The 17,394-nt window shown below is 45.2% G+C and overlaps 1 protein-coding gene across 1 annotated transcript; it reads left to right on the top strand.

The window, feature by feature from the left end:
* The first annotated feature begins 4,512 nt into the window (after positions 1 to 4,512).
* bco2l (beta-carotene 15, 15-dioxygenase 2, like) lies at positions 4,513 to 15,016 on the top strand. Its single transcript, XM_056288082.1, has 11 exons — positions 4,513 to 4,565; positions 4,661 to 4,872; positions 5,424 to 5,542; positions 5,677 to 5,779; positions 5,867 to 6,007; positions 7,679 to 7,839; positions 10,203 to 10,373; positions 10,625 to 10,762; positions 14,137 to 14,319; positions 14,472 to 14,582; positions 14,900 to 15,016. Exons 2-11 carry the CDS (start codon positions 4,683 to 4,685, stop codon positions 15,014 to 15,016), a joined length of 1,434 nt encoding a protein of 477 aa, XP_056144057.1. The 5' UTR covers positions 4,513 to 4,565; positions 4,661 to 4,682.
* Positions 15,017 to 17,394: the final 2,378 nt, after the last annotated feature.

The raw sequence follows: 17,394 nt of genomic DNA, 5'->3' as shown, positions 1-17,394 counted from the left end.
TTTAATGCATTGTTTACCCTTAGCTGGGCAAGTGGCTTTAGCGCCGTGTAGCCCTCCACAATAGCTACACGCCCTAGCGGCGGTGCTAACGTTACCCTCCCTTTGTCTGAAGTTAGCGTTAGCTACTTTGGGTGCGTTCGGTTTGTAAGTCTTTCTGCCTATTGCGTGCACCGTTTCATGTGTGCTGCCCTGGCCCATAGACTTTAGCTGTTGCTTTGCTAGCTCGTGTGAGCGGGCTACATCTATGGCTTTTTCTAGCGTTAGCTCAGCTCCCTGGCTAAGTAGCTTTTCTCTCACTCTGGGTGAGTTGGTGGCAAACACGATGCGGTCCCTGACCATCTCGTCGGCATTTGGGTAGCCACAGTCTTTGACTAGGAGCTTTAGCTCAGTTACAAATCGTTCGAAGGATTCACTCTCTCCCTGCATCTTTTCATGAAATTTATATCTGGCATAAATCGGGTTTGCTTTGGGGGTGATGTACTCAGTGTAGTTATCGTAGTACGTTTCTAGCTTCTTGGCCTGTTCTCCGCTGAGTGTCCAAGTGTTGTGCACATCGCGCCCTTTTTCCCCTATCCAGAGCAGGAGGTAGCTGCATTCCTCCTCTTCGTTCTTCCCGCGCAGGGGGCCCTTGAACATTAGCTCCGTTGTTTGTCGAAATCGTCTCCATGCTTCAGGTAAGTTAGCCGATTCCCAGTCCATCCGTGGAGCTGGAACGCCGTACGAATCCATATTGGGTATTTAAACTCCGCTACTCTGACACCATGTAATGATCTGTGCCCTCTGGCTATGTTAACTTATAACATTAATAAAGCAAGGACGACTTCTCTCGTGCTGGGTGTTTATTCACCGACCGGATTCCCACTGACGTTGTTACGTACATCACGTGACTTTGTTGTGGCGCTACGGAAAACCGTAAGGGACATTAGCAAATCAAATATTACTAGCAAATATTACAACAGTAGTCATAGTAGTAGTAGTAGTAACAGTAGTAGTAGTATTTTTTTAAGTGAGACGTTGCTGCCTCTGTGTTTTCTCGGCCCAGTTTCGAACGGTTTGGCCCGAACGACTCGAGAATGCAACGCGTATCTCCGGCCCGTAAATGAAACTGTTCTATTTCTCCTGTAGGAGAACAGCGGCGTCACATGAACTTGGCATGTGGCCAAGGGTTCAAAGGTTGTCCCCTCCCTTCCTCGGGCCTTGTTTAAATGCCCGCTACGGTCGGACTACACCCGCCACACTTCCAGCCATGTCCAACACTGCGGTACCCAAGACACAGACTGGTGAGTAGCCGAGCGGGTTCGGAACCGTAGACCGGTACAGAACATGTTTTCAAGAGTAAACGGTGCGCATACAAAAACTTTGCCACGTGCACAACTTTTGATTTGGCCTTTGTCGATGTTCCGCTGCTCACATGCACTGGCATTAACACACCATGCACTGGCATTAACACACCATGCACTGGCATTAACACGCCATGCACTGGCATTAACACACCATGCACTGGCATTAACACATGCACTGACATTAACACGCCATCCACTGGCATTAACACACCATGCACTGGCATAAACACACCATGCACTGGCATAAACACGCCATGCACTGGCATTAACACACCATGAACTGGCATTAACACGCCATGCACTGGCATAAACACGCCATGCACTGGCATTAACACACCATGCACTGGCATTAACACACCATGCACTGGCATTAACACGCCATGCACTGGCATTAACATGCCATGCACTGGCATTAACACGCCATGCACTGTCATTAACACATGCACTGGCATTAACACACCATGCACTGGCATTAACACACCATGCACTGGCATTAACACGCCATGCACTGGCATTAACACGCCATGCACTGTCATTAACACACCATGCACTGGCATTAACACACCATGCACTGGCATTAACACACCATGCACTGTCATTAACACATGCACTGGCATTAACACGCCATGCACTGGCATTAACACGCCATGCACTGGCATTAACACACCATGCACTGGCATTAACACACCATGCACTGTCATTAACACATGCACTGACATTAACACACCATGCACTTGCATTAACACACCATGCACTGGCATTAACACGCCATGCACTGGCATTAACACGCCATGCACTGGCATTAACACACCATGCACTGGCATTAACACGCCATGCACTGGCATTAACACATGCACTGGCATTAACACACCATGCACTGGCATAAACACACCATGCACTGGCATTAACACACCATGCACTGGCATAAACACACCATGCACTTGCATTAACACGCCATGCACTGGCATTAACACATGCACTGGCATTAACACATGTACTGGCATTAACACGCCATGCACTGGCATTAACACACCATGCACTGGCATTAACACGCCATGCACTGGCATTAACACATGCACTGGCATTAACACACCATGCACTGGCATAAACACACCATGCACTGGCATTAACACACCATGCACTGTCATTAACACATGCACTGGCCGAAACACATGCACTGGCATTAACACATGCACTGGCATTAACACACCATGCACTGGCATTAACACGCCATGCACTGGCATTAACACATGCACCAATATGCATTTACACATGCTCAATTTTATTGTTTGGTTTACTCAAGCTTTTGTGAGTATTTTTTTGTCTCGAATTGATCGGTGCATTTGTAATTTTTGTGTGATTGCATTTCATTAACAGTACTGATGACTTTAATTGGCTGTTTAAGATCTCCCACGCCTCCTCTGCTGCAACGCCAGTGTGACAAAGGGGTGTTAGCATTTTCAGTTGTTCTTTCGTTTAACGTGTTGGGGGCGATGGTGACAAAATTCACAAAAATAAGTAATTAACAGCTTTTAGGTTTGGTCAGCTGTGGTTTCTCTTGAAATAGAAATCTTGCAGATAGGTTCTCATAATCTGAACCTCAAGATGTTTGAGAAACTCTGGGAATATGAGTTAATGTGAGGATTCACACGTTTAGCCTCATATTTTAAGCAACATGATGGAAAATGTTTGATTAAAGCAAGTGGCTTTAAATAAAGCAATATCGTGGTTATGATTATGCCATTTAAGCCAGTTCAAAAGGGGGGGGCAATATCTGAAACTATAATCACCAACTGCTTTAAAATCATCAGCTTAACCAAATTCTGCAGGAGATTCAGTTTAGAATGTGGCACCAAACGGAAGTCATTGAAGGCGTACCAATCAGGGTTAAAAGTCAGGCAACATTGTGAAGACTGGAAGTTTAATATGTTGCTGCATCTCACTATAACTGATTGCCTCCTTATTGCACATTTCCCTTTTTATTGTACAGTTTACTTGTACCATGGGAGTGAATGAATTTTTTCCACTTTGTCGGTTGGTTGCAATAAACATTCCTGTAGTCGACCTGCCCTGCTATTGTAGCCTACGATCAATATGAGCGTTGGAACTCAGCCATAAACTGCATCTGCTAATCATGCAAATCTCGTATATATTTTACAGTCTACATAATGTGTAGAGATATGAGGTAATGAACACGGTTCGAATACTGCTGAAAAGACAGAGCAGTATATAGTGCAGGTGTCATTCACAGGGCATCGCCTAAGCGCACATGGGGTGTGATGGGCAGGAGCTGTTGCATAATGACTCCTATTATGATGATGCATATCTGCCATGATGATGCATATCTGCCTTAAGGATTTTTTTTTTTAATTACTCGTAGGGTTTTGTGGAGGTGTTGATAGCATACGGAGCAACTGACATGAGAATTAACATTACGGATATGCTAAAGGTGTTAAATTGGGCTCTGACTTAAACATGTAACACAAATCCTACATCATATACCCAAGTGAAGTTTATCTCAGCATGGAATTTTTTTTTATTATTAAAAAAAACATCACTTGGCCTCAAATCCATTTGTTCAATAAATGATCATGCGTTTTTCATTGAGCTACAGTAAGAAAGTTGTTAACCTAGTTTAAAACATTTGGGATTGTTGTTGTTAGAGCCCCGGTTGACATAAAGTGTAATTATTCAACTCACAGTTGTAACCAACCAGTTTGAGACACAACCGTTTCCTGACCTTCTCATGAACTTCCCATGTTCACATTCCTTCAGAGTTCCATAGCCATAAAAGCGGGTTACATAATTGCATAGTGACTACATATGTCCGCATACATTTACATGTGTGTGTGTGTGTGTGTGTGTGTGTGTGTGTGTGTGTGTGTGTGTGTAATTGCTTGTGTATGAGCAGTGTACTTTACAGTATGCGGGTATTGGAGTTTCCCAGTGTTTCCACTGTGTTTTACCTTTACAGTCTTGTCCATATCCATGACCTTGTCTCCTCTTGTCTGTTCTTCTGATTCATCCCGGCCCACATCTGACAGTGCCGAGCAACCAGCGCTGTCCGCAGGCCAAGGGGCTGGAAAGCCTGGCAGTGCTGGTCCGCACTACGGAGGAAACGCCTGACCCCATCCCAGCAGTTGTACAGGGAACCATTCCCTCGTGGATCAACGGGAGCTTCTTAAGGAACGGACCAGGGAAATTTGAGTTTGGGCAGGATAGGTAAAATCATAAGATCTCCTCAAGCTGTATAATGGAAGAAGCACACAATCAGGACACCCCCCCCCCCATTTTCATTATTGTCTGCTCTTTCCCAGATACACCCACTGGTTTGACGGCATGGCCATGATGCACCGATTCCACATCCGTGACGGAGACGTCACCTACAGCAGTCGATTCCTGCGGAGTGACTCGTATGTAAGCAACTCGGAGAAGAACCGTATCGTGATGTCAGAGTTTGGGACGCTTGCCATGCCCGATCCCTGCAAGAACATCTTTGCCCGCTTCTTCTCCCGCTTCACCATTCCCAGTGGGTTTTATTTCATATGCTTCCTGTTCACATATACACATACTCCTAGTGGCAGTTCAGTCCCACGCACGCTAACCCTAACCCTGTAACATATATCTGGGACTAAACGCACAAAGGAAAATAAAGTAAAATGATTCCTCTTTACAAGTAAAAAGCAGCAATGCAATGTTACTGGGGAGTGACAAGAAGGCGCACAACACAATTCACTTTATTCCCTACTCATGTCCTTGAGCATTTTCTTTTTTTTGTGTAGCTTTTACAATTGAATGATGTTGCATCATGTTGTGGTTTCCAAAGCGAAAAAAAGGGAGTGAAAATCTGTGTGTGTGTGTGTGTGTGTGTGTGTGTGTGTGTGTGTGTGTGTGTGTGTGTGTGTGTGTGTGTTGTAAATGGACTGTATTTTTTTGTGCGCATGTATGAAATATCAAGCTGAAGGGTGACTTGAAACTGCTGGAAGAGTAAAGGCGAAAAAACGATGGTGTGGCAAAGATAAGAATATGCTGAAACTTCATATTCAACGTGGGCCTACTGCTCTTATCTCGTTTTGTGAGCAGAGGCAACAGACAATGCCAGCGTGAACTTTGTCAAGTACAAGGGAGACTATTATGTCAGCACAGAGACCAACTACATGAGACGAGTAGACCCACAAAGTCTGGAAACCAAGGAGAAGGTAGGCTGTCACGTTTTAATGCTGATGCTGATAAGGAGGTGGAGGGCAGTGATGAGAGAGAAGGATGATGATGATGGTTATGATGACCATAACCACACTGAGAAAGATGATGATGCTATTTGTGTCCATCATAGGTGGATTGGTGTCAGTACATTGCTGTCAACGCAGCTACAGCTCATCCTCATTATGATCGTGAGGGGGCGACGTACAACATGGGCAACTCCTATGGCAGAAGCGGTACTCTGTCTTGTCTGTCTGTTCTTTCGCCGCATTTATTTTTACCGTTGACCTTCATTACTACCCATACTGTTTACTCTTCAACAGGTTTCTTCTACAATATCATCCGTGTGCCTGCTCCCGAGGATAGGAAGGAGAAGGAGGACACAGCAGATCTGACTGGAGCTCAGGTCATCTGCTCCATACGTGCCTCTGAAGCCAGGAAGCCGTCCTATTATCACAGCTTTGGTGAGATATGCTGCACATGAAGTGAGACAAAATACAAGAATGACCCTCCCTAAAGTTGGGTTGTAACCTCTTTCCCAAACCATTTCTCTCTCTTTTTTTTTTTTTGGATCCCGGTTGCTGCTCCACCCCCTCTGCTGATCCGGGGAGGGCTGCAGACTACCACATGCCTCTTCCGATACATGCGGAGTCACCAGCCTACTTTTCATCTGACACCGCGGAGTTTCGCCAGGGGGCGTATCAGCGTGGGAGGATCACGCTATTCCCCCCCACTTCCCCCTCCCCCCCTGAACAGGTGCCCCAACTGACCATAGGAGGCGCTAGTGCAGCGACCAGGACACATACCCACATCCGGCTCCCCACCCGCAGACACGGCCAATTATGTATGTAGGGACGCCCGACCAAGCCAGAGGTAACACGGGGATTCAAACCGGCGATCCCCGTGTTGGTAGGCAACGGAATGGATCGCTACGCTACCCAGACGCCCCTCCCAAACCTGCCTCAAGACTCACAGGTCCTTAGGTCTCCATCATCAAATCTCCGTCTCCATTTCGTATTCAAAGTGGGTCTAGCAGCTGGAGACCCCTGTTTTTCACCTGGATTCCACGAGAGCAGGTTCCACGTTTTCGAATACTCAGTTGAGATTTGTTTTTTATTTATTTGTCAGTTGGTTTTAAGCTTAAAAGCAGTTTATCCAAAGCCCAGCACCTTAAATACTTGATGTTCACTTTTTTAGAAGCTGTCAACAGTCTTCCAGCTATTCCCTCATAGAGGCTAGAAAACAGCAAGTTACACAACATCTGCACTTTTTTATCGATTGCAGCCTCTTTTGTTCAGCCCTTAATATCTGCCGAAGTGTTGCCTGACTACATCACATGGTTTCCCCTCACCACACAAAGACACTTGCGTGTGCACATACACAAACACTTCTTTTTACCTTTCACTTTAACTCTGTCACAAGAAGACACTGTCTTTTAATCATTGTCAACTTCCTGGCACCGAAGACACACATCATTTACTATTTTTTTTCCCTCTCCTTGAGCCTTCGCAGAAAGCTGTTACCTGCCAAGATGGCAAAAATGTTATATGTGTGTATGCCCGTCATGTTATTCTGCCCGTTTGTTTGTTTAAGCCTGCCTTTGTGTATGCATGTGTGTGTGTTTGTGTGCAATTTTATTGAGTACACTGCATTGAGTTCTCTGATCTGATAGTGTCCTTGTCCACCAGAACGCCCTTCTTCAGTCAGACAGACAGTCTGGCTCCAAGAAATCTCAAAACGTGGGGAACCTTGTCGGTCTGAATTGAATGACCGTGGGACGATGTTATTCTAATTGGCTTTTCCTCCCCAGTCACACATCTGGACATGGATTCATCTGCCTCGTAATCATTTCTAAATCTGAAGGCGTACTCTGTGTGTGTGTGTGTGTGTGTGTGTGTGTGTGTGTGTGTGTGTGTGTGTGTGTGTGTGTGTGTGTGTGTGTGTGTGTGTGTGCAGTCAAATATATAGGTGTGTGTCCCACAGTCCAGCAGGGCTTTCGTCTCCAGATTCAGATGAGGAGACGGATGCAGAACAACGGCATCTCTTGCCTGCAGTGCCGAGTCTGATTTTTGTGGGTGTGCACACCTCATTGTTTAATGTGTGTGTCCCCTCTGGTGTCTTTTTCCTGTCTTCAGTCATGTCAGAGAACTACATCGTGTTCATTGAGCAGCCCATTAAGCTGGACCTCATGAAGTTCATGCTCTATAGAATTCAAGGCAAGAGTTTCCATAAGGTTATGACCTGGGAGCCCCAGTGCGACACAATCTTCCACCTAGTAAACAGACACACTGGCGAGGTGGGTGCAAACGGCCTGTTTCCATCACGGGGATCAGCCATGCAATTAAAGTGTCAGTGTTAGGCTCGCACCAAGTGGTAGATTTATTTTGTAAACATTCTACAAGGGCAACAGTGGAGACAGCTATCCATGATGGGGTTACTGAAATCTTGCAGTGCATAAACACCTTGTAATGTTTAGCCATGCTTATCCTTGAACTTGGGATATTTCATGACTTGATTTTTTTTTTTTTTTTATTCAGACAAAAAATTTTCTCATCTTATTTGGTTGGTTTGCTGTAGTTTTGTTTTTGCCATGGGACTCTTTACATTTAATAATGCAAAAACCATTTTCTGTATTATGATGCTTATTATAAGGCGGCACGGTGGTGCAGTGGTTAGCGCGGTCGCCTCACAGCAAGAAGGTCCTGGGTTCGAACCCTGGGGTTGTCCAACCTCTGGGGTCATCCCGGGTCATCCTCTGTGTGGAGTTTGCATGTTCTCCCCGCGTGTGCACGGGTTTCCTCCGGCTGCTCCGGTTTCCTCCCACAGTCCAAAGACATGTAGGTCAGGTGAATCGGCCGTACTAAATTGTCCCTAGGTGTGAATGTGTCGGCCCTGTGATGGCCTGGCGGCCTGTCCAGGGTGTCTCCCTGCTTGCCGCCCAGTGACTGCTGGGATAGGCTCCAGCATCCAGGCTGGGATAGGCTCCAGCTTGGATACTGAATGGATGGATGATGCTTATTATCATATTTGAAATTCTGTATGAGCCTAAGAGCAAAAGAAGAACACATCTGAATAAATTGCTCAATGTTTTGCTTTGACAAAAAGTCTCTGCTCAAATAACTGGAATTAGAGGTGCTCCCTTTAGTTTTAAAATCCATCTATGATGAGATGCTACACTCTATTCATTACATAAACATCTTTTATTGATGTAAAAGGGTGATGTTTTGGCGTCTGGGTGGCGTAGCGGTCTGTTACGTTGCCTACCAACACGGGGATCGCCGGTTCGAATCCCCGTGTTACCTCCGGCTTGGTCGGGCGTCCCTACAGATACAATTGGCCGTGTCTGCGGGTGGGAAGCCGGATATGGGTATGTGTCCTAGTTGCAGCATTAGCGCCGCCTCTGGTCAGTTGGGGCGCCTGTTTGGGGGGGGGGGGGTACTGGAGGGAATAGCGTGATACTCCCACGCGCTACGTCCCCCTGGCGAAAGTCCTCACTGTCAGGTGAAAAGAGGCGGCTGGCGACTCCACATGTGTTGGAGGAGGCATGTGGTAGTCTGCAGCCCTCCCCGGATCGGCAGAGGGGGTGGAGCAGCGACCGGGACGGCTCGGAAGAGTGGGGTATTGGACGGATACAACTGGGGAGAAAAAGGGGGAAAATACCCCCCTCCCAAAAAAAGAGTGGCGTTTTAGTCACTGCTACTTTCTTCAGAAATTAGATAGCTTTTTATTTCCTGTCAGTTTATTTTTTTACTCTATACACAGTTGTCGACATAATCTAACAATGTCACTCCTCACACTGAACCATTTCGTCCAACATTTAGAAATTACAAACCAGAAAAGGTGAATGGAAGTTAAAAATGTTCATGGAACAAAACCTATAGACAGAATTTAAAACTTTTTTTTAACAATAATCTCAGACATCACCTTTATGGAAAGGGAGAGGGGATAACGTGATAAAGGGGGATGTTTTTTGTCGGTGCACGCAAAGAGATGGCCTCCCCTCTCATCATCCTTCAACTCGACTCCCTCTTGTACCCATGCAGATGCTGAGCCATCCAAATTTAATATAAAACAGCATTTTAAGTTTATCTCCAGCTGAGGTGACTGCAAAGTACTTATTTTTAAAACTTAAGTTTCAGTCACTCGCTGTTAGCGTGTGTTTTGTTCTAAGTTGTCGCCTTCTTTTTATCCCTGATTTTGTAAGACAGCGTACTCGTACGGTGTGTAATATCAAACATTTATTTTGTGACAGTAACAACACCAGGAGTCGCAGTATCCCTTTGTTGATGTTTTTTTTCGTGTGAAGGAACATCGTTATGAGACACAAATTTGATGTGAACTCCGTTAAGCCATAAATCAGACATCTCCGCCCATGCAGCTACACCACCACTACACCAAGCACAAATGTTTGCATACATATATGCATGTAAACACACACACACACACACACCTTCAAAGCTCATTTTTTTGTTGTTGTTGCTTTTCACTGTTTGTATGTCAGTATGATGTCAGTAGGGTTTGTGACTCATTTAAATAATTAGGTTTGCTTTTTTTGTCTTCTACACCACAGTCAATTGTTTGTCAAAAAAATTAAAAAAAAGGTTGAGCATGTTCATCTTCATCATTTTTGGCCTTTGCCACCGCTTCCCTCCACTGTAGGAGAGCAAAGTGAAGTATCGAGGAGAGCCCATGTTCACGCTACATCAAATCAATGCTTTCGAGGAGGACGGCTTCCTGGTTATGGACATGTGCTGCGGGGACGACGGTCAGGCCATTGGAGAGTTTACACTGGAGAACCTTCGCAGAGATGCAGGGGAGGGACTGGATGAGGTGAATAAATACGCAGTTTCTACTCACAGACGTGTAAAACTATGGCTGCACGCAGGTATCGTACACCCGGTTTGCACGCGCACGCATGCAGGAATGTGATGTAAAGTTTAATTATGATGCCATGTAGCAACATCTTATTGTGCATTTTTGAGATTTGGCTGTTACTCGGGGGGAATTAATTTTGTTTTGTTTTTTTTGTCTGAGGAGTGACACTCACAGTCATTTTGGTCTTTTTCTGTTCCTCCCAACAGTTTTATAATTCTTTATGCAGAAACCTTCCACGAAGATACGTTCTGCCTTTGGCTGTCACCAATGACACTCCTCTGGACACAAACCTTGTCACTCTGCATTACTGCACAGCTACTGCTCGCAGAACAGGACCCAGCGAGGTGGGTTTGTCTACTGTGTGCAATGTGTACGTTGTGTATATGTGTTGTGTGTGTGTGTGTGTGTGTGTAGAAATATATATATATATATACACTACCGTTCAAAAGTTTGGGATCACCCAAACAATTTCGTGTTTTCCATGAAAAGTCACACTTATTCACCACCATATGTTGTGAAATGAATAGAAAATAGAGTCAAGACATTGACAAGGTTAGAAATAATGATTTGTATTTGAAATAAGATTTTTTTTACATCAAACTTTGCTTTCGTCAAAGAATCCTCCATTTGCAGCAATTACAGCATTGCAGACCTTTGGCATTCTAGCTGTTAATTTGTTGAGGTAATCTGGAGAAATTGCACCCCACGCTTCCAGAAGCAGCTCCCATAAGTTGGATTGGTTGGATGGGCACTTCTTTGAGCAGATTGAGTTTCTGGAGCATCACATTTGTGGGGTCAATTAAACGCTCAAAATGGCCAGAAAAAGAGAACTTTCATCTGAAACTCGACAGTCTATTCTTGTTCTTAGAAATGAAGGCTATTCCATGCGAGAAATTGCTAAGAAATTGAAGATTTCCTACACCGGTGTGTACTACTCCCTTCAGAGGACAGCACAAACAGGCTCTAACAGGTACTATTTAATGAAGATGCCAGTTGGGGACCTGTGAGGCGTCTGTTTCTCAAACTAGAGACTCTAATGTACTTATCTTCTTGCTCAGTTGTGCAACGCGGCCTCCCACTTCTTTTTCTACTCTGGTTAGAGCCTGTTTGTGCTGTCCTCTGAAGGGAGTAGTACACACCGGTGTAGGAAATCTTCAATTTCTTAGCAATTTCTCGCATGGAATAGCCTTCATTTCTAAGAACAAGAATAGACTGTCGAGTTTCAGATGAAAGTTCTCTTTTTCTGGCCATTTTGAGCGTTTAATTGACCCCACAAATGTGATGCTCCAGAAACTCAATCTGCTCAAAGAAGTGCCCATCCAACCAATCCAACTTGTGGGAGCTGCTTCTGGAAGCGTGGGGTGCAATTTCTCCAGATTACCTCAACAAATTAACAGCTAGAATGCCAAAGGTCTGCAATGCTGTAATTGCTGCAAATGGAGGATTCTTTGACGAAAGCAAAGTTTGATGTAAAAAAAAATCTTAATTCAAATACAAATCATTATTTCTAACCTTGTCAATGTCTTGACTCTATTTTCTATTCATTTCACAACATATGGTGGTGAATAAGTGTGACTTTTCATGGAAAACACAAAATTGTTTGGGTGATCCCAAGCTTTTGAACGGTAGTGTATATATATGAAACAATGCTCAGAATTACGTAAGAAATCAAAGCATAAACTCCTATAATTATGCTGAAGCCAGTCCAGCCACTCCTACGCTTTTTGTGCAGCTTGATAAACCCAGTGATTGCAAAGGCCTTTCAACATGTAATTCTCATACTTAGAGCAGACAAAATGGTTTCTAAGTAAGGGTCCGCCGCGTCACAGAATAATTGCCTTTTTACTGGTATTATGAACACTTTTACATTCACTTCACAGCGAAAAGACTTGGCTTAGTGTGCATGGGCACGCGCACACACACACACACACACACACACACACACACATCTCTCTCTCTCGCTCTCTCTCTCCCTCTCTCATATATATATATATATATATATATATATATGTGTGTGTGTGTGTGTGAGTGACACAGGTGTGTTGATAAAAGAAGAGGTTTGCTTTAGTCGTTTCATCCAAGTGAGAACAGTTATGTAGCCTCTGAATATCAAACAGTTAAGTGCTGCTTTTGTGGGTTTGGGTTCCAAACACAGGTAGTGAAAACAAATGCAAAGTATTAGGCTTGCAATTGGTTGGAAAAAGTAATGGGGTGTGGGTACCCCCCACTTTTCTCCCCAATTGCACCCCACTCTTCCGAGCTGTCCCGGTCGCTGCTCCACCCCCTCTGCTGATCCGGGGAGGGCTGCAGACTACCACATGCCTCCTCCGATACATGTGGAGTCACCAGCCGTTTCCTTTCACCTGACAGTGAGGAGTTTCACCAGGGGGATGTAGCGCGTGGGAGGATGACACTACCCCCCCCCAGTTCCCCCTCCCCCCTGAACAGGTGCCCCAACCAACCAGAGTAGGTGGTAGTGCAGCGACCAGGACACATACCCACGGCCAATTGTGTCTGTAGGGATGCCTGACAAAGCCGGAGGTAACACGGGGATTCGAACCAGCAATCCCCGTGTTGGTGGGCAATGGAATAGACTGCTAACCTACCCGAATGCCCCCCGGATGTGGCTATTTTCAACACCAAGGGCACATTCAATCTGAAAATGGTGTGGGTCGAATGATGTGTTTCCGTGAAACGACCTTTGAGTTACATTGTGTCAGAGGTGTTACTCAATCCGCAGCGACGTGTATATAAACTCCCCCCGTGGTATTAAAAGGGTAGTGGGCACAATGGATCCAATTAAAGCTCTTTATAAATGCTCCACCGCAGCGTCCACTGCAGCTCAATGTGTGCAACAATTGAAGACATGTTTGTCATATTTGTAATATCAACACATAGTATTAAACCGATTTCATCAGGCTTCGAAAAGAATGCAGAGTGGCCTTCTCAGCTGCCATAGTTGCAGTGTTTGTGTAACACAAAAGGGCGTTAAAACGCACCACCGTTTCTCTTTAAATAAACGTTTTACTACGTTTTGTCGGGCCTGAACGCACCCCGGATTTATCAGAGTTTGATCAGTTAAAGTGTAAAAGTATGGCCAGGAAAGGGGCGTCTGAGTCGCGTAGAGGTCTATTCTGTTGCCTACCAACACGGGGATCGCCGGTTCGAATCCCCGTGTTACCTCTGGCTTGGTCGGCCGTCCCTACAGACACAATTGGCTGTGTCTGAAGGTGGGAAGCCCCTGGTTGCTGCACTAGCGCCTCCTCTGGTCGGTCGGGGCGCCTGTTCGGAGGTGGGGGTGGAACTGGGAGGAATAGCGTGATCCTCCCATGCGCTACGTCATGTATCAGAGGAGGCATGTGGTAGTCTGCAGCCCTCCCTGGATCGGCAGAGGGGCTGGAGCAGCGACCGGGATGGCTCGGAAGAGTGGGGTAATTGGCCAAGTACAATTGGGCAGAAAAAGAAGAAGCCAAAAAAACAAGAACAAAAAAGTATGGCCAGGAAGCCTCTAAAGTTACTTATCTGAGTTGTTTAATCAGATGCTGTAATACTTAGTCTAGTATTCACCATGTATGGAGTACAATGGGCATGATGAGCACAATATACACTGCATATGATATATAATATTTAGTCAATATTATTATAGTAAACCTACCCTTCTTAACTGAAGTGTGAATGTGGCGTCAGTCTGAATAAAACCCTTTTTGTGACGGCACAGGTTTACTTAACGCATGAGGAGCTTTATAATGATGACCTACTGCAGTACGGTGGCCTTGAATTCCCACATATCAACTACGACCGGTGCAATGGCCGGGCGTACCGCTACTTCTACTCCTGTGGCTTTGGACATGCATTCAGTGACTCGTTGCTCAAAATGGACGTCCATACCAAGGAGTTAAAGGTCCGTTTCAATCAAATAAAGACATCTCATTTTCGAACGGGGTTGGAAGTATGATTTAAAGTTTATATTTCTTGTCTTATGACAGAGAACCGACATAAATGGCACAGCGTTACAGCCCTCAAGAGATATTTATGTGTCCCCCCCCTGTTCAGGTATGGCGTTACCCGGGTCTGTATCCCTCTGAGCCTGTGTTTGTCGCTGCTCCGAATGCTGCCGAGGAGGACGAGGGCGTTGTCCTGTCTGTCATCATCACGCCCAGAAAAGTCAGTAAACAGCAGCACATAACATAATTTCAACCTAACAATAGCGCCAGTATTTTGATTAAAATTTAATATAAACTCTATACTGTGATCAATATGGAGAGCTATAGCTGGAGAGAAATGAGTTAGGTTTGAAACGGAGCATGCCCAGAAGAATTTGTTCCTCTCTATCTCCATAAAAAGCATGATAAAATATAGATTTTTATTATGCACTGGGAAGAAAAATGGCTTGGATCCTCGACCAATTTTAATGTGAGGGAGGTGCACTGCAACCTTTTTTCTTAGATTATTTTTATTCTCCTGCTTTTTTCTGTTTCTAGGAGAAAAGCACTTTCTTGCTTGTTCTGGATGCCAAAACCTTCACAGAGCTCGGGAGAGCAGAGGTCCCTGTCAACATCCCTTATGGAACCCACGGCGTGTTTAACAAGATGGGCTAGACAATAGCTTTCTTGCAAACTCTGCAGCACAATTCTGGTGGTGAATTAAACAACCAGACACAATATACATAGAATTTCTCTGCAAAAGATGCTTCCACAGAATTCTTGAACTTCCAAGATAATGCAACCAAGCAGGAAAAAAGATCTGCGGATAATGACAAAATCTGCAGATTTATACCATTTTGATTTGTTCCAGCCTGATAGGAAGAGGTTTACACCGATCAGCCATAACATTAAAACCACCTGCCTAATATTGTGTAGGTTCCCCTTGTGCCGCCAAAACAACCCTAATCCGTCGAGGCATGGACTCCACAAGACCTCTGAAGGTGTCCTGTGGTATCTAGCACCAAGACGTTAGCAACAGATCCTTTTAAGTCCTGTAAGTTGCGAGGTGGGGCCTCCATGGATTGGACTTGTTTTTCCAGCACATCCCACAGATGCTCAATCGGACTGAGATCTGGGGAATTTGGCGGCCAAGGCAACACTGAACGTTTTGTCATATTCCTCAAACCATTCCTGAACAGTATATGCAGTGTGGCAGGGTGCATTATCCTGCTGAAAGAGGCCACTGCCATCAGGGAATACCGTTGCCATGAAGGGGTGAACTTGGTCTGCAACGATGTTTAGGTACATGGTACATGTCAAAGTAAAATCCAAATGGATGCCAGGACCCAAGGTATCCCAGCAGAACATTGCCCAGAGCAACACACTTTTTACACCGCCTTGCCTTCTTCCCATAGTGCATCCTGGTGCCGTCTCTTCCCCAGGTTAACGACGCACACGCACTCTGCTGTCAACATGATGTAAAAGGAAACGCGATTCATCAGACCAGGCCACCTTCTTCCACTGCTCCATGGTCCAGTTCTGATGCTCACATGCCCATTTTAGGCACTTTCAGTGGTGGACAGGGGTCATCATCGGCACTCTGACCGGTCTGCAGCTACACAGCTCCATACGCAGCAAGCTGCGATGCACTGTGTGTTCTGACACCTGTCTATCATAGCCAGCATTAATGTTTTCAGCAATTTGAGCTACAGTAGCTCTTCTGTGGGATCGGACCAGACGGGCTAGCCTTCACTCCCCATGCACATCAGTGAGTCTTGGGCGCCCATGACCCTGGCGCTTGTTCACCTTTGGTCCTTCCTTGGACCACTTTTGGTAGGTACTGACCACTGCATACCGGGAACACCCCACAAGACCTGCCATTTTGGAGATGCTCTGACCCAGTCGTCTAGCCATCACAATCTGGCCCTTGTCAAAGTCGCTCAGATCCTTACGCTTTCCCAATTTTTCCTGCTTCCAACACACCGACTTCGAGTCGAGAAATGACTGTTCAGTTGCGGCCTAATATATCCCACCCCATCGACAGGTGCCATTGTAATGAGATAATCAATGTTATTCACTTGTCAGTGGTTTTAATGTTTTGGCTGATTGGTGTATGCCGTGGTTGTTTTCCACAAATAGTTACAAAGGGAACAATCACCTGGGAACTGACGACAAAGAACGCCCATTTCAACACCAGCGTACTGATATAGCCTGTCTCGTATGGGTCCTCACTGACCTATTAAGAGTTGTTGTTTTTTTTCTAAACCCCATGGGCTATGGCCAAAACACCATGGCTTAGTCATCATACTTAGTCACAGAGGTTGCAAATATTGGTTTCAATAATAGTTCAGGTGGGGACATGTATCATTCTGAAAGAAAAGAAAAGAAAAGTCAGGCTGGTCATTAAAGTTGTTTTCTTCATTATATAAGTCAAAAGTGTTTCTATAACATCAAGCAAATGGAAAGGCTATATTCCCAATGAGCTCAGAACAGCACTTAGGATACTTGAAAATGCATCGGAGGAAATTCAATTTCTGTCATAGTAATGTGATAGAAAGGGGACAGTGTCCGAAATGCCTGGAAAACAAATGCATCCGAGTGGTCGATAGTCTCCCGAGAGTCTAGCGGAGGTCATATCAGAAGCTTAGCACAGGTTGCCAGCTCAACACAACCCAAAACAAAGTTGACATAAACACAAACACTGGTCGCTAATAGTGTGTTGAATTACAAGAACAGCGGTTGCAGTTGTTTGATGGTATTAACGGAGAAGAACTGAACAGAGTAGTTGGGGAAAATAACCTTGTTCTGTTCGGCGGTCGACCAAATTGCACGGTGATGCTGAGGGAAGCGGTGCACAGGTACAGTTGGGGCTGAGGAGTGTAGGCACACTTGTCGTTCTACACCACCACCACAGTTGACTTTATTGATGTTCACCTCATTTGCGATTTTCACTCAGAAAATTGATTTGAATTTTTGGGCCCAGTGTGAAGGGAGGCCCGCGCTATGTTTATGTTTAAGCCTATCATTTCAAGATGCATTGCAAACCTGGACAG

This window comes from Lampris incognitus, chromosome 1, assembly GCF_029633865.1.
Source record: "Lampris incognitus isolate fLamInc1 chromosome 1, fLamInc1.hap2, whole genome shotgun sequence".
Classification (NCBI taxonomy): domain Eukaryota; kingdom Metazoa; phylum Chordata; class Actinopteri; order Lampriformes; family Lampridae; genus Lampris; species Lampris incognitus.
This window is presented reverse-complemented; position numbering and strand designations above follow the sequence as displayed.

Coding starts and splice junctions, on each gene's coding strand:
- bco2l (XM_056288082.1), top strand. CDS start 4,683: ATGGCCATGATGCACCGATTCCACATCCGTGACGGAGACGTCACCTAC. Junction 4,873..5,423: donor CTCCCGCTTCACCATTCCCA/GTGGGTTTTATT, acceptor TCGTTTTGTGAG/CAGAGGCAACAGACAATGCC. Junction 10,374..10,624: donor CAGGGGAGGGACTGGATGAG/GTGAATAAATAC, acceptor TCCTCCCAACAG/TTTTATAATTCTTTATGCAG.